The sequence below is a fragment of the Eumetopias jubatus genome, unplaced genomic scaffold (genome assembly GCF_037043125.1).
Source record: "Eumetopias jubatus isolate StellerSeaLion01/CBP00866 unplaced genomic scaffold, mEumJub1_p1.0 scaffold_4, whole genome shotgun sequence".
Taxonomy (NCBI): Eukaryota; Metazoa; Chordata; class Mammalia; order Carnivora; family Otariidae; genus Eumetopias; species Eumetopias jubatus.
In genome coordinates, this window is record NW_028274810.1 from 93,176,688 (window position 1) to 93,193,496 (window position 16,809).

Consider the following 16,809-nt stretch of genomic DNA (forward strand, 5'->3'; position numbering starts at 1 on the left):
CCAAAATGGCATATCTTGGTGAATGTGCACTTGAATAAACGTTCTGTTTTGGGGTACTCTATTTTTTTTTTAAGATTTTATTTATTTATTTATTTGAGAGAGAGAGAATGAGAGATAGAGAGCACGAGAGGGAAGAGGGTCAGAGGGAGAAGCAGACTCCCTGCTGAGCAGGGAGCCCGATGTGGGACTCGATCCTGGGACTCCAGGATCATGACCTGACCCGAAGGCAGTCTTTTAACCAACTGAGCCACCCAGGTGCCCTTGGGGTACTCTATTATGTTAAGTCAGTTAATAGTGTTGTTCAAGTCTTTGTATCTTTACTGAGTTTCTGTCAACTATGATTAGTTACTGATTACAATTACTGAGAGGAGTGCTGAAATCTCCAGCTGTAACTGCATGTTTGTCTATTTCTTCTTTAGTTATATCTTTTCATGTACTATGATGCTCTGGTATTAGGTGCATACACACTTAGCGTTGTTATGTCCTTTTAATTAATTGACTTCTTTGTCCTTGTGAAATGTTCCTGTTTGTCTTTGGTAGTATTCTGCAATCTCCTTTGACATTCAGCCATAGACAGTCCAACTTTTTTTTTTTTAATTAATTAATTTATTTGACAGAGAGAGAGAGAGACAGGGAGAGAGGGAACACAAGCAGGGGGGATGGGAGAGGGAGAAGCAGGCTTCCTGTCGAGCACAGAGCCCGATGCGGGGCTCGATCCCAGGACCCTGGGATCATGACCTGAGCCGAAGGCAGACGCTTAACCATGTGAGCCACCCAGGTGCCCCAGTTCTGAAAATTTTGACAAAGGTATACAGTCATGTAATCAGCACCACAATCAAGATGTCGAAGAGCTCCATCACCCCCCAGAACTCCATTTTGCCGTTGAGGGAACTTTCGGGTGTTTTCAATTTTTGTCTATTACAAATAAAGCCTCTAAAGAACACTGGTGTATAGGTTTTTGTGTGAACATGGTTTTTGCTGAGTCACATGGTAAGCTTATGTTTAACTTTATAAAAACGCAATGATCTTTTTATTTTTTTAAAGATTTTATTTATTTATTTGAGAGAGAGAGAGAATGAGAGAGAGAGAGTACATGAGAGGGGGGAGGGTCAGAGGGAGAAGCAGACTCCCTGCCAAGCAGGCAGCCGGATGCGGGACTCTATCCAGGGACTCTATCCAGGGACTCCAGGATCATGACCTGAGCCAAAGGCAGTCGCTTAACCGACGGAACCACCCAGGCGCCCTCTTTTTATTTTTTTTAACTTTATTTATTTAGAGAGAGAGAGCGCACAAGCAGGGCTTAAGGGCAGAGGGAGAAGCAGACTCCCCACTGAGCAGGAAGCCCCACAGGGTGCTCGATCCTAGGACCCTGGGATCATGACCTGAGCCAAAGGCAGCCACTTAACGAACTGAGCCACCCAGGCGCCCTGTTACAATGATCTTTTTAAAAAGGTCAAAGATGAGGAGCACCTGGATGGCTCAGTTGGAAGAGCACCCAACTCTGGATGTCTTGAGTTGTGACTTCAGCCCCACCTTGGGTGTAGAGATTAATTAAATAAATAAACAAACTAAAAACAATGGTTAAGGGATGCCTGAGTGGCTCAGTCAGTTAAGCGTCTGCCTTCGGCTCAGGTCATGATCCCAGGGTCCTGGGATTGAGCCCCGCATCGGGCTCCCTGCTCAGCGGGGAGTCTGCTTCTCCCCCTGCTCATGCTCTCTCTATCTCTGTCTCGAATGAATAATAATTAAAAAAGGTTAAAAATGAAAGCGTTTTATATTTATCCACCTTGACCACCCCCAGCACTTCATTTTTTAAAATAATTTTTATTGTTATGTTAATCACCATACATCACATCATTAGTTTTTGATGTGTTCCATGATTCATTGTTTGTGCATAACACCCAGTGCTCCACGCAGAACGTGCCCTCTTTAATACCCATCACGAGGCTAACCCATCCCCCCACCCCCCTCCCCTCTAGAACCCTCAGTTTGTCTTTCAGAGTCCATCGTCTCTAATAGTTCGTCTAGCACTTCATTTTTTTGTGTGTAAATTCAAATTTCCTTCCGTCTAAAAATACCTCTAGTAGAGTGAAAGTTTGCTCCTATGAATGATCTACACCTCTGCTTGTCTGAACAAAGTCCTTATTTTGCCTTCATGTTTGAAGTATTTTCGCTTGGGTATACCTAGTTGGAGGCTGACAGTTCCTTGTTTTCATACGTTACCATGTCTTAACACCCGGACCCCGGCCGGAGCCTTTGGAAAATCTCTGACCCGAGAAGCAGAGAAAATCGCCTCTGGGACCGCAGGGCGGCGGGACAGCCCGAGCGCCTCCCCCCAACTCCCCCAAACCAAGGCCTCATTTCAAGACTTTTGGCAGGTAGGAAAGCCCCCTCCGCAACGACCCCGGGACCCCGGGACGGTTCAAAGCGAGGCCGAGGGAGGTGGGGAGACGTGGCAGCGAGGCTCCTGGAGTCCCAGCCCTCAGCCTTCGCGCTCGCTCGTTAAGCCTCGCACTAGCGCACCCTCCCGGCCTGCGGCCGACCCCGGCCCACCTGCCAGGCAAGTGCGCGGTCCCCGAAGCCCCGCGTGGCGCGTGCGTGCAGCAGGGCCGGGGTGGGGGGCGGCGGAGGGAAGGGGGAGGTGGGCACACTGCCCCGCCCCCAACGCCGTCCGAAGTCCCTCCTTAAAGCGGCGATGGCTCGCGCTGGTTAGTGCCTCGCGCCCACGGCAGAGTGCGACGCCTGGGCCACCAGATTCTGCCGCCGCCGCTGTGTCCCGGCCGTTGTCGCCGCCGCGGGCCGCCTCCGGGACCCCGGCTCGGCCCGCCACCGTGCTGGGCGCCGTGGAGATGGGGCGCCGCATGGACGCGTCCGCCAGCTCCGCGGCCCGTGCGCGCCTTCCTGGAGCGCGGCCACACGGAGCTGGACACGGCCTTCGTGTACGGCGACGGCCAGTCCTAGAGCATCCTGGGCGGCCTGGGCCTCGGGCTGGGCGGCGGCGACTGCAGAGGTAACCGCTCCCTCCCCGTGCACCGCGCGGCGCCCACCCGGCCAGCCCCAGCCGTGACCCGGCCGCGGTCAGGACCGACGGCTTCGGCCCCTCCCGGGCGCTGACCGCGCTTTGGACCACCCCCCTGCTCCTCAGGCCCCGTGCACGTGTCTGCCCGGACAGCCGGACAGTGCTTTGTCCTGACCTTCTTTCCTCTCCTTTTCTCTTCCGAGAAGGTCTCCCAGGACCTTCCCTCCAGCAACGTCACACCCCAGGTCCAGTCTGGAACGACTTGGTTAGGTCTTCTAGGGGGCCCTGAAAGCTTTAGGATCTGGCCCCGTGCCGCCCCTACCTCCTTTCCCGCACCCTGGCAGGTGCCCCGTGCAGGCCTGATCCGCTGGAACCCTGCCCGTACTGCCCTGGCGTTCCCTGGCACAGCCGCGGATCAGACTTTGGAACCTGTGGGGGATCTGCTTCCTCCTTGCTCTTGGGCCCTAGACTTTGCTCCGTGGGGCTCCGGGTGTCACGCTCAGTGGCAGCGCCTCAGAGCCGCAGGGTGCTCGGTGGGCGGGGATGGGGGGGGTGCGGGTGGTAGGGTGTCTAACTGCCTTCTGGGCTAGTCTCTGAGGACCTAGAAGGGAAATTGACACGAACCCACTCCAGGGAGCTCGGATTCTAGAGAAGGCTGGGGAAGCCTGGAAGAGGCAGCACTTCTGGAGGGGCCACTGAAGAAAGCTCAGAAGAGGGAGCACTAGACACTGAAGAACCGATTAGTTGGCCAGGGGGACAGGTGTTAGTGCTGTGGGTGTGGGCAGTGGGCGTGCCAAGGCAATGAGATTTGGCAATGCCAGGGGTGTTGGAGCAGGCAGAGCTAAGTGGAGGGTTGCATAAGGGCAGAGGACCATCCATCACCAGTCCGATGCCATTTGAACAGCTTCAGCAGTGCCTGGCAGGTCCCTAGAGTTCAGCAATGTTGGCTGTTACTGTTCCGGTTAGGAGTAGTAATGTTGTTAGCACGAGGCACCAGTCTCTCCCTTGGGCTCTTCTCTCTCCTCGGCCAGAGTCTTGCTTGGGTTCTCCTGTGAGCCACAGCACGCTCGATCTGGAGCAGTAAGACAATGTGCCTGCGTCTCAGTGCTCGCCCTTTCTAGATCACCGGGCTGCTTCTCTGACCACTCTAAGTCTTATTTCTCAGTGTCTTTTTTCTCCAAGCCCTCCTTCGCTTCCCTCCTGGTCAGAGCTAGCAGGGCCAAAGTCCTTAAACCTCAGATCCGTAGTTTAATTCACAGGAAGAAGAGCTGGAGGAACGGAACAATTCCAAGTGAGCGGTCCTCCAGCCTGCTCGTAAGTCTCAAGGAGTCAGGTGACTTGCCAGGCGCCGAGTGTTCAGGGAGGGCCAGATTGCACGGGGTGCTCCCAAGGCCCTTTCCGTCGGGTCTGTGGCCCTTCTCTTGCCTTGTGTACCCCCTGACCCTGGTGCTCTGGATCCCTGGAATTGCAGTCATGACTCCCCTCACGCCATGTTCTTTTCCTCTGGGTTTTTGCCCTTGTCCTCGCTCTCTGGAATGAACTTCCCACCTTTCCTCAACTGGCAGCCTGTGACCTCCCCCTGGAGACCAAGATTCAGATTCTAAAGAAAACCTTCCCTGAGCTCACAGGGGCCTCCTGCCTCTATGCCCTGGGCTCCCCCAGCACCTGGTGCATATCCCTGCCTTGCTTACGGTAATGCAGCCCCTTAGACAGTGAGTTCTCGAGGGCGGGGATCACCTGTTGGGTCTACCAGCCCTTAGGGCCTGGTAAATAATCCGTCATACTGATGACATTGGCGGTGATGACAATGAACAACACGTCCATTCAAGTTCTGATCAATCCCTGGGACCAGCACACAAAATAGTACCATCGATGCTATCAATTTATAGTTGAGAGGATTGAGGCTCAGAGAGGTTGAGTAACTTTGGTCAAGGTCACAGAGGTGGTAATGGCAGATCTGGACTGTGAACCCAGGTCTTTCTCTGAGTCATTATTCTAGACTCTCTCCAGTGTTTGGTAAACTGGCCTGAACTCTCATTTCACTCCTCCTCCAAAGCGAAAATCGCCACCAAGGCCAATCCATGGGGTGAGAATTCACTGAAGCCTGACAGTGTCCGGGCCCAGCTGGAGACATCCCTGAAACGGCTGCAGTGCCCCCGGGTGGACCTCTTTTACCTGCACCTACCTGACCACGACACCCCCGTGGAGGAGACGCTGCGTGCCTGCCACCAGCTGCACCAGGAGGTGAGGTGGGCCCCCGAGCTCCAGGAGAGTGGAGGCACCAGGGTCGTCCCAGAGCAGAGCCGGGGACAGACCCCACTCCCAGGGTCCCCACCCCCATCTCCCCTTTGCAGTGTCCTGGGCCGCGGTGGTTCTGACCGAGGCCTCTCCCTTGCAGGGCAAGTTCGTGGAGCTTGGCCTCTCCAAGTATGCCGCCCGGGAGGTGGCCAAGATCTGCACCCTCTGCAGGAGGAACGGCTGGATCCTGCCCACTGTGTACCAGGTGAGGGCCAGGGCTGCGGGGGGGCCCGGCTGATCCCCGGTTCTCTCGGCCCCTCCCACTGCCTCCTCTCCATCGCAGCTGCCGCCCCGCTGACAGCCTGTGTCGTGGGGAGGACGCGCACGCTCGTCAGCTTGGCCAGCAGGCACCTGCTCGCTCTGGCCTTGGCTCCCCTTCCTACCGGCACGTGCTCCGCGGGCCCTTCCTTCCTGCTCACTGCCTGTGGGCGTGAGCCTGGACCGTTCTTCCCCTTTCCCCCACCCCGGGTAGAAGTGCTCAGGCCTCACTTAGATGGCTTGTCCTCTGGAAGCCTTTCCCGATGCCCCAGAGGAGCCTGAGATCTCAGGCTCTACTTTGCTCCTCCTCATTCATTCAGCAAATGTTTGTCCTCCTACTTGGTGCCAGACACTGCTCACAGAACTTCCTGGTGGACTAGGATTGCTTGTTTTCTCAGTTATACCTGTTGACGCTCTACCTTGCTATTAAATCTCCCAGGGCAGGGGCCTCGTCCTGTTGGTGTGTGGATGGAACTTCTGTGTCCAGCCCATAGCTGGTGCTCAGAAATGTTGGCTGAATGAATGAAGTTTCCTTCCCACTAAAAATATGCTCCAATTGTTAAGGTCCTAGGATTGTTAGGGTCTGAACCGAGGGCTCTGCAAGGGAAGACTTGGGGCCGCTTCCTTTGATATGTGCACACCCTGCAGCCGGCCCTTCTTCTCGCAGGGCCTGTACAACGCTACCACCCGGCAGGTGGAAACGGAGCTCTTCCCCTGCCTCAGGCACTGCGGATTGAGGTTCTATGCCCACAACCCTTTGGCTGGTACGGGCTGCTCTGGGGCAGGGGGGCAGGCTGCCCCTGGGGTGGGAGGCCATTCCTGGCCCCGTCTCTGCCTCTTCCTGACCCAGTAGATGCCTGGCCCAGGCCCTGGGAAGCGGGAAGGGGTTTGAAAATAGACTGGGCCGTGTCTTCCATCCCTCCTTCCATCCCCCCCCCCACCAGTCCAGAACAGCCTCTGGGGGCAGGGTGGGCCTGGCTCTGATGGCAGTCTCCCCGCAGGGGGCCTGCTGACGGGCAAGTACAAGTTTGAGGACAAGGACGGGAAACAGCCTGTGGGCCGCTTCTTCGGGAATAACTGGGCTGAGACCTACAGGAATCGGTGAGCGGGGGATGGGCTGCGTCAGGGCAAGAGGTGGTATAGGTCCTCCTAGTCTGAAATAGGGGGTCTCTGGGGCTGCTTTCTGGGGGCCAGCACCTCCTCCTGGTCTCAGACTTAGGTCCCTGGAATCTCCAGGGCTTTACCAACATCCACACCCCGGATATTCTGTGTCTCTGGAGAGGGCTTAGGGGCCTGGATTGGGAATGTGGATCCCTGTGCCTTCTCAAAGCTTCACAGCTCTTTCCTGGGAAGAGCTCACCCTCTGTGCACAGTGGGGCCGGGGCAGGGGGTACCCTTGGATCAGAACTCTGGAAAGCTGGCCCTTCCCCTCAGGCAAAGGAATCTAAACTTTGTAAACTCTTGGCAGTAATATTTTCTCAATGTCTACAGTTATAGTTACACAGCTGTTGGAATCAGCCTTCTTCCCTTACTTTTCCACTTTCTAAAATTTGGAAACGCTATCAAAGGAATACAGGCCCATGGCTCAAAGCAACCCGTTGCCAAGTTGCACTCTTCAGAGGTGATGATTTAAACTCATGGCTCTTTCCCTCTGGCCTCTCCTGCGACCTCCCCCAAAGTGCACTTTATTGCTATTCCTTCATTTATCCACTTTATTTTTTTAAAGATTTTATTTGACAGAGAAAGACACAGCGAGAGAGGGAACGCAAGCAGGGGGAGTGGGAGAGGGAGAAGCAGGCTTCCCGCGGAGCAGGGAGCCCGATGCAGGACTCGATCCCAGGACCCCGGGATCATGACCTGAGCCGAAGGCAGCTGCTTAACCGACTGAGCCACCCAGGCGCCCCTATCCACTTTATTTTTTAAAAAGTTTTATTTAAGTAATCCCACCCAACGTGGAGCTCGAACTCACAACCCCGAGATCCAGTTGCATGCTCTTCCAGCTGAGTCAGCCAGGCGCCCCTCCTTTATCAAATTTAGATGTGCTCCGTGGACTACTGGCAAGCTCCTAATCTTTCTATGTTTGTAGAAGCCAAGTCCACGGTTAATTTCTGTGTCTAATTTATTTGCCTTTTTGCCCCCACCCTGGGAGGAGGGCAAGGAGGAAGTTTTGTGCAAGTCTCTGATGTTAGTCTTGTTGAAATGGCCAAGGACTTTTAAAGCAGGGGAGTGTCTATGGAGCGTCTAATATTTGGGATCACCTTGTGTGCACTGCTGTGATTTCAGTTCTAATCCAGCTCCCCCCCGACCCTTGCCCACCCCGTTTCTGATCTTCCTGGCCAGGTGTCCAGGTTTAGGAGCCAATGCCCCAAACAGTGTTCTCAAGATTTCTCACCGCCAGGGCCTGGGCTTCACCCTGCAGAACTGAGGCCTGATGGTTTTGAGCTTGACTGTTCTTCATGGTTTACAAGGCACACACCATCAGGTACATTATCTCCTTTACATTTGGCACTGGCTGTAAGGGGCTGGCCGGGGGCATTTGCTCTCCTCACGGAGCAGGTAAGAGAAGTGGAGGCAGGTGGCTTTAGGCAGGATCTGTCACGGGTACAGTAACAGGAGGCACGCTAGTGCGGTGTTGTGGCTGCTCCTGGGTCCCGATCTGGGGCTTGTGTTGTTCATATCTAGTGAGCATGATGAAGGCAGGCATCCCTGCCCACTGCATCCCCCTGCCCCCCTCACCGGACTGAAAAGTGCCCAGCTAAGGGGCCCGGAATCCACCTGCATTCTCGGAGGACGCCAGCCCCGTGGGGCCTCAGGGACCGGGGTGGGACATCTGCCCTGGAGCGACCTCACGGCACTGACCGCGGTGCCACCCTTCCCACCTGCCCAGCTTCTGGAAGGAGCACCACTTCGAGGCCACTGCCCTGGTGGAGAAGGCCCTGTGGGCTGTGTATGGCGGCAGCGTCCCCAGCTGCAGCGGAGCCGGCCGTCCCGGGGGGGCTGCTTTTTTCCGTGGTGGGGTGAGGGAGAACGTGGAAGAAGGGAGAGGCTACACAGTTACTTGATAGTTTCTGAGATGATTCCTTTTCTTCTGGTGTTTCTCCATGCGAATTCTCTTTTTTGGGAAGTTTCATTAAGTGCCCCGTTATGAACTCCACGGGCCCTATTAAGTGTGATTATTCCAACTTCACAGATGAGGAAGTGAAGTCAGAGGCGCTTAAGGCCCCACAGCTACATGTGACAGGGCACGAGCATCCAGTGGACTCTGAAACTTAACATTTCTTTTTTTTTTTTTTAAAGATTTTATTTATTTATTTGAGAGAGAGAGAATGAGAGATAGAGAGCACGAGAGGGAAGAGGGTCAGAGGGAGAAGCAGACTCCCCGCCGAGCAGGAAGCCCGACGCGGGACTCGATCCCGGGACTCCAGGATCATGACCTGAGCCGAAGGCAGTCGCTTAACCAACTGAGCCACCCAGGCGCCCTGGAACTTAACATTTCTAACCATTAGCCTTTGTTCCGCCCCAGGCCGCACACTTGCAGAGTCGGGCCCTGCGCCTGGTGGGGTCGCCCTCTCTGCTGTCCCAGGCTGCCCTCACACCTTCCACTGGCTTCAGCATGATCTACTGAGGGCTCCCCTTTCCTGAGCTGTTCAGGGCCAGGCCTGACACAAATACTTCAGAAAATTTTAATTCCTGCAAAATAAACGAAGTTTGAAGTTTGGGGCTGTCAAGTGACTACCCCGGGTTTACCCAGCTGTGGAGGGGCACAGGGGAGTGGCTCTGAACTCACGTCTGCCTGCTGGGGAGTCTGTAGAGGCTGGCCTTTTAAGCTGTTTGCAGGCTGTGTAAACTCCTGAGGAACGTAGGCTCTAAGGAGACATCAGAGCCTGGGTCTTGGCAGAGGCAGGACGGAGAGGGAGGGTGTGCGCCTGGAGCCACCACGGTGCGTAATGTGTTCACATCTGGCTGTCTCCCCTTGCAGGGTGCCCACAGGGACGCGGTCATCCTGGGCATGTCCTGCGTGGAGCAGCTGACACAGAACTTGGCAGCGACCGAGGAAGGGCCCCTGGAGCCGGCCGTGGTGCAGGACTTCGATCGAGCCTGGCACCTGGTCGCCCACAAATGTCCCAACTACTTCCGCTAGGGCCAGTCCTGGCTTGAGGTGGCAGAGGGCCTCCTCCGTCTCGGTCACTTCTTTTGACACTCTCACCCTGGGCCTTGAATGGCTTTATTTGGCCTGTTCTTTCTCCACAGTGTCTGCTCACGAGCTGTTTATTTCCTCCATTCCCACAATGCTCCCAGCTGCCTTCACGAGAGAAGGCTGTGCTGTGACCCACTCAGGCGTGTCCTGCTTGGACAGAGCAGGCGCTGGACCCGGCTGCCCAGCTGCTCTGCTGCCTGTCCTTCCCAAGGGCTTGTGGGGGAGGAGGCAGGAGTGCAGGCTTCCCAGCCTCCCGTCCGGAATCCAGCCCGACCTCTGGACAGGGCAGCTGGAGGTGGCCCTCTCTCTGCTACACACAAGAGAAAGGGCCGTATGCCCTGAAGGTTTACCTACCATTAGAGTCACTCCCAAGAATACAAGTTCCCAGGATGCTGTGGAAGTTTTCTTATCTGCTCTGGGTTTCAGCAGTGGCTTTAGTCTTGTCTTAGTGAAAGCATCCTGTAAGACCCCCGGCCCTGGCTTGGGCAGGGGACAGGACGGGTGGGGGGAGGAGGAAGAGAAAGAACGGGGTAGGAAGGGTGGCCAGGCTTCCTTTATTCCTTGGCAAACCCCCATTTCCAGGAGGCACAAAAGGGCCAGAGGAGAGAAGCCCCGGCTCTGGGGGTGGCTGTCACGTCCCCAGACATCATGCGGGAGCCAGTGCTGGAAGCTGGCTCCAGGCAAACAAAAGGAACCCAGAGAATCCAAATAAAAGTCCAAAACCAAGGCCTTTTTTCTAGGAAAAGTCCTCTTTGCTGTCCACAGGAGCCACCTTGCAGACAGTTTTATTCCTTAGAGAAAAGCAGTCCATCCGTCTCGCCCTCCCTGCCGTTCAGCGAGCGGGGTGGTGGTCCCACAGTCCGTCCCCAGTATCGCTCAGCCGTCATCTTCCCCCCCTGATTCTTCTGCCGACTCGGATGTGCTCTCGGGCAAGTCATCTCCCATCTGCTGGAACCTTCCAGACTGTGCATCCCACATGTATTTGATGGTGACCTTGAATTCAGCCATCTCATACCCGAAAAGCTTCTGCAAGGGACGCATAAAGGGAATCAATGGTTAGGAGGAGCAAGGGTTGGGACGCCTGGGCGGCTCAGTTGGTTAGGCAGCTGCCTTCGGCTCAGGTCATGATCCCAGGGTCCTGGGACTGAGTCCACATCGGGCTCCCTGCTCAGTGGGGGGCCTGCTTCTCCCTCTGCCTGCCACTCCCCGGGTTTGTGCTCGCTCGTTCTGACAAATAAATAAAATCTAAAAAAAAAAAAAAAAAAAAGAGGAGCAAGGGTGACACGAACCGGCCAGGGGCCCTGGTGCCACAGCCCGCCGACCGTGGCGGGGGTGGGGGGGGGTGGGGGGGACAGACAGACTCACCAGCACGCGGGCCTGCTCTGGGCTCAGCACGTCGCCCTCCTTACACACCTCGTGGTCGGACAGCAGGGTCACCACACCTACAGAGAAAGGAACCCCGCACGGTGACCTTGGCACAGAGGCCCACGCACAGCTCTCTGCCCGCTGCCCAGAGCTGAGGGAGCCGGCTGGCCCCCCGCCCTTCCCCCCCTCCCCAGCACACTCAGGCTAAACCCGAAAGTGCTCAGCTGCCCAGGAGGGTCTGTGGCGGGGGAGGACGGCCTCCCTCACGTCCCTTAGCTGCTGTGTTCTGGCTGTGAGTTCCTATCCACTCTTGCCCCGACCAAGAGGTGGTCACTCAGTCCCATTTTCACCTGAGGAAATGGAGACTGGCAGAAATGAGCTGCTCAGCCACAGAGGCCAAAGGAGGTCTGTCAGGTTTGGGAAATTGTGTTTCCGGCAGCTAAGCTGTGACCTTTCAGCTCCAGGGGTTTCCCCATACCTCTCTTGAGGGCAGTGGGCAGGCCCAGCTGCCTCAGCTGTGGCTCCATGGAGTGGGGGAACTGCTCCAGGGGCCCGGGGTCCAGGGTCACAGTGAAAGTTGCTTTGTTTCCGGCTCGAGCGAAGTCCATTTCCGTGTATTTCGTAAACCACCTCAGGAAAAGACAAGTGGTGGGGGGGCGTTCCTGAACGGCCCACCAGCCGGGCATGAAGTCAGGCTCCCCTGGCCTCCCCTCCCCGCCCACGTTTGCGGCAGACCGCTTGGAGCACGATGCTGCCCAGAACGAGGACTCAGGAGCACTGTTCCAGGAACCAGTTTTTACTTGATATCTCCGTACTGTACAAAGTACCCGGATTATTCCTTCCCTGTTAGTCCTCAAAAACACTTACTCATTCACTTCCTCCTTGGTGCGGTTGGTGAAAAGGAGACCGACCTCACCCCTCAACTTCTTGCTGACCTACAGAACAGAAGTGGGGTCGGCCCAGTCCCATTAGACATCTGGCAATATCTGCAGATGTTTTTGGTTGACACAGCTGGGGGGGGGGGCACTACTCTGGGTCTGCGGGTTAAAGGAGAACCGAGCTTTAAGCCACGCCTTGGTCTCCCCGATCCCTCCACTGGCCAGAAGGCCAGAAACTCACCTGATGCAGGTTGTCTTTGTACTCATCAGCTGGGCTTCGACCCAAGGCCACCATCATCACCTTGTTTTTGCCAAAGAACATCCTAGAGAGAGAAAGGAGTCCGTGAAGGAAGGGCCCCCTCCACCGTCCCCCAGTTAAGGTGTAAACCTGCTCCAGTCCCCAGGAGCCCGAACTCAGGCCCAGGCTGCTGGGCTGCAGGAGGCTTGGCCAGAGGCTCCTACTTCTTCCATGCAGCCCTGCCGGCTCTCTGTCCACAGCCAAGGACCCCCTTCATTTTTTTCTGCCTACAGACCTCAAACATCCACAGTATTTTGTCTACTGGCCCACTGTGGGTGTTATGTGATCCCCTAGACCCCCCGATCTGGAGGTATGGAAGAGGCACATTCACTGGTCTGAGGCAGACCAGAGTCATCACTTGTACCATCACAGATCCAGCCCAAGGACGGGTATCCGCCATGTGGCTCACGCAGCCTGCTCTCGGGGCACCGTGTGCATCTTGGAGTACACACCAACATTCTAAAACTGATGGGATGTTCCTAAAAGGACCAGATCCCAGGAGTTAAGGGAGCCCTTTCTCCTGAGGGATTGCTGCTCAAACATTCCCTGCCCAAAGACCCAGTCCTGCCCAAGAAGCTCAATGCAAGACCAGTTATAACAGTTAAAAAGTGCCTCTGGAGAAAGTGAAGGTTTGTCCTCAGTAAGGTGGTATCTGTGTGACCCAGATACCCAAGGGTCAATAACTGGCCCTGTGCTTTCAGAGCATCCTGGCTTCTCCACGCAGGAAGGCCTTCTTACCGGCTGTGCTTCCAGGCGTTCCGGATGTCCTTCAGCTTGCTGTTCCTCATGTTGGCCACGGAGAAGATGAAAAGGTACTTGTACGTATCCACACATTTCCGAAGCTGTGGGACAATTCAATGGGGTTCTGGAGTTCAAGGGGCACCATGGGTTGGGCCTCAGATGGGGAAGAATCTGGTCTAGGTCCCTAACAACCATGGAAGTTTAGAGCTGGAGGCGTCTAGCTGTTTCCTCCTCATTTCTGTTACTGAAGCCAAGATCATGGACTACAGGGGCTCCCCTGAGGCAAAGGAGGTGTGATCTCAAAGTGCAGGTAAGCTGAGATCCCATGGTCTTCCAGGTTTCTGACTTATCTGTGCCCGGAGTGGAATGGATTGCTTTGCTCTGCCCATTAACTGACAACCCAGAAACACTTAGCTACGCTTGGAAGGCTCCTGCTAAATGGAAAATATAAAGTCTCATTCTCTACTCACAAGGGAAGGTGGCTCATCGGCCCTGCTCTGCCCACACTGCTGGTTGCAGCCATGATGACGTGGTCTCAAGGAAAAGGAGTAATTGTGCTGGAGGAGACTCTCCTCTCACCCAGCCTGTGGCCTGCAGCAGTGTAGACAGTAGGCTGGCGCATCTACTAACATCTGATAACATCTGGTAAGATTTTTTTTTTTAAAGTTACTTTATGTGGGACTTGAACTCATGACCCCGAAACCAAGAGTTGCCTGCTCTACCAACTGAGCCAGCCGGGCGCCCCGTGTAACCCCACAGCTTTTTGACATTGGGCAGGCTACCAAATCTCTCTAAGCTTCCGTTACCCAGCTGCAAAACAGCACTAACTCCTCCCAGGTACGCTGTAAAGATGGAGTGGAACAGCACACGGAGTACTTAGTGGGGTGCCAAGTGCAGAGTAAGAGCTCGGTCAAAGCTGGAAATCATTACTACGGGAGTTATTGGTGCTGCTGCTGGAGAAAAGGACAGTATCAGCACCTCGTGGTGCTTTTCTCTTCCCTTTTTTTTTATTTTTTAAAACGATGTTTCCCTGCCAGCCCTCTAGCCACCTTTATAAACCAAATACAAGGTCTGGAACAATAAAAAGAATGAGCTCTTACCTCTTCTATCAGGTTCTGTTTCAGTTCTAAGCCTTTCTTGGCAGTTCTGGTTAAGGAAACTAATACAAAGAAAGAGAGAGGTGATGAGAGACAAATCCAGAGGCCCTGCAGACTCATTTCCATCCCCCCTTTAGCAGCTCAGCTGGCCCAAAAGCCAGGGTGAGGAAAGGCAAGGCTACGTGTTCCCAGGGTCCTCAGAGTGCCTACTCCAGTGTTCCTGAGCCTGGACATCCCCTGACATATCTCCTATTACGTAGACAAGCCAGATGTTCCGGCATCCCTCTTAGTTCAGCTAGACTAAGAATCTGTACTGCAGTGTGGGGGCAGGGCTTGCTCCTGTTATTGGAGTGCTTTCAGTGGCTGGCTCAGGCGGGTCCCTTTCTGCTGTCTGCCATGGTGCACAGAGAAAATCTTTGGTGGCCTCTGCTGGGGAATGATGAATCTGGGGACTCTATCTCCTCTGCTTCATCTTGTTCTGCAGTTTGGACTCATGGATAAAGCACTGCCTCTCTGGGGAGGGCAAGCACGTCTGCCCAAGAGCTGGGGCTCAATTTCCTCTTATCCAGAAGGGTACGGCATTTGCCAGATCTCACCAGGGCTCCCTCTACAGAACCCAATCATTCCACAAACACTTAACAGAGCATCACATGCAAAGCTGAGGGTACCCCCAGTAATGGGGCAATTTTTATTCATCCTGCCTGGCATATACGTGCAACAATAATCTCACTGGTCAGGGTGAGGGCAGCACAGGAGGGGAAACACAATGCCCTTGTCCATTTCCCACCACTTCCACTGCTCCAACTGTGGACCAAGCCAGTGCTACCCTCTCTTGGATTACTGCTGGCCTTGCTCCTTCCAACTTTGCCTTCTCTCCCCACTTTTCCCAGTCTATTATCAATAAGGCAACTAGGGTGATCTTTTTTAAAGCTTTTTTAGAGGGGGATAGGTGGGGGGAGGAGCAGACGGAAAGGGAGAGAGAATCTTCTTCTTTTTTTTTTTAAAGATTTTATTTATTTATTTGACAGAGAGAGGGAACACAAGCAGGGGGAGTGGGAGAGGGAGAAGCAGGCTCCCCGCCGAGCAAGGAGCCCGATGTGGGGCTCAGTCCCAGGACCCTGGGACCATGACCTGAGCCGAAGGCAGACACTTAACAACTAAGCCACCCAGGCACCCCTGGGAGAGAGAATCTTAAGCAGGCTCCACCCCCAGCACAGAACCTGAAGTGGGGCTCGATCCCACCACCCTGAGATCATGATCTGAACCAAAACCAAGAGTCTGACGCTCAACCGACTGAGCCGTCAAGGTGCCCCTAGGGTGATCTTTTAAAATTTAAATCATGTCGGGGTCCCCGGGGGGGCTCGGTCAGTTAAGTGTCTGACTTTGGCTCAGGTCATGATCTCAGGGTCCTGGGATTGAGCCCTGTGTTGGGCTCCCTGCTCAGCATAGAGTCTGCTTGTCCCTCTCCCTCTGCTCCTCCCCCCCGCTTGTGTTCCGTCAAAAGAAAAAAAAAAAGTAAACCATATCATCCATCTCTGCTCAAGCTCTCGGATGGCTACCCACTGCACCTGGGTGTGAAAGCCAATTCCTTGGGAAAGTTTATAAAGCCCAACCTACTCCCTCTTCTTCGTGTACTCTGTTCCAGCCACACTGGCCTCTTGTCCCAGAACATGTCAAACGTGCTCTCAATACAGTCCCTTTGCACTTTAACTTCCCTGTCCTTGGAACGCTATGCTCTGGGGTAACTCCATGGATGGCTCATTTCCTTTCTTTAGGTTTCTGCTTATTTGTCAGCTCTTCAGAGACCTTCTCTGGTTGCGCTAAACGAAATAACATCACTTCTTTATCTCACTTAGAGTCCGTGAGACTCATCACGATCTGACCTGATTCGACTTTTGGTGTTTTGGGGAGGATTTATTTCCTATGACTAAAACTTTAAGCTCAATGAGGCTTCTAGGCTTTCCTTACTGTAACTGCTGTATCGGCCCAACGCCTAGAGTGCCAGGCCCCTAAGTATCTTGTTTCAGCCTGGGTGAAAGAGACTACCACACAGTAGGTCAGGAACGGTCTCTCAGGAGGTGCCTTATGAACTGACAACTGAGACAGCCCAAACCACATGAAGATCTAAGCGTAAACATGCCACGCAGAAGCAACTGCAAGCAAAAGGGACAGAGCCGGGACTAAACCTTCCTAAAGGAAAGGCGGCCAGGGTGGTGGGAGTGCAAAGAGCCAAGGGAGAGTGGCTGAAGTGGGAAAGGTGGGCCAAGGCGAGATCGGGCGTAGCCCGGGTGCTCAAAAGCTGTTTTTCGGCCTAGTAAGCCTTGGAAGGGCACCCGAGGACCCGCAGTATCCGCTCCCCTGACCCGACCAGGTTCCAACCCCCTCCGGTGCGCCAGCGGCCACGAAGCCCTGTCGCACTTTCCAGAGAACCGCGGAGTTCCTCGCGGACGCCCCGACGTCCCACTCGGTGCCCCTCAAGTCCCCACCGCAGCCGGCACCATGCCGGCGGAGCTGCCCATCGGGTCTCGAAGCCCCCTGGCTCACCTTTTTTGTCGCGCTTGGATTTGGGCATCGCGCTGCAGGCACATGCGGCGGAAGGCGGTGCTGCCTGCTAGGACCCCGGCGGCGCGGGGGCCTATGGGACGGCCCTCGGGGAC

At 54.9% G+C, this 16,809-nt stretch overlaps 1 protein-coding gene and 1 pseudogene across 1 annotated transcript; one reads left to right on the top strand and one right to left on the bottom strand.

Annotated features, from left to right (window-relative positions):
• The first annotated feature begins 968 nt into the window (after positions 1 to 968).
• On the top strand, positions 969 to 9,716 carry LOC114213262 (aflatoxin B1 aldehyde reductase member 4-like; annotated as a pseudogene).
• Positions 9,717 to 10,304: 588 nt separating this feature from the next.
• MRTO4 (MRT4 homolog, ribosome maturation factor) lies at positions 10,305 to 16,786 on the bottom strand. Its single transcript, XM_028108309.2, has 8 exons — positions 16,697 to 16,786; positions 14,156 to 14,214; positions 13,053 to 13,156; positions 12,258 to 12,339; positions 12,006 to 12,073; positions 11,617 to 11,768; positions 11,139 to 11,215; positions 10,305 to 10,799 (listed from the first exon to the last, which is right to left on the bottom strand). Exons 1-8 carry the CDS (start codon positions 16,722 to 16,724, stop codon positions 10,650 to 10,652), a joined length of 720 nt encoding a protein of 239 aa, XP_027964110.1. The 5' UTR covers positions 16,725 to 16,786; the 3' UTR covers positions 10,305 to 10,649.
• Positions 16,787 to 16,809: the final 23 nt, after the last annotated feature.

What these genes read in the sequence shown, in the direction of transcription:
- MRTO4 (XM_028108309.2), bottom strand. Translation starts at nt 16,724, where the DNA reads ATGCCCAAATCCAAGCGCGACAAAAAAG. An exon ending in AACGCCTGGAAGCACAGCCG is followed by an intron (nt 12,340 to 13,052) that starts GTAAGAAGGCCT and finishes TTCTCTCTCTAG; the next exon opens with GATGTTCTTTGGCAAAAACA. An exon ending in ACCAAGGAGGAAGTGAATGA is followed by an intron (nt 11,769 to 12,005) that starts GTAAGTGTTTTT and finishes TCTTTTCCTGAG; the next exon opens with GTGGTTTACGAAATACACGG.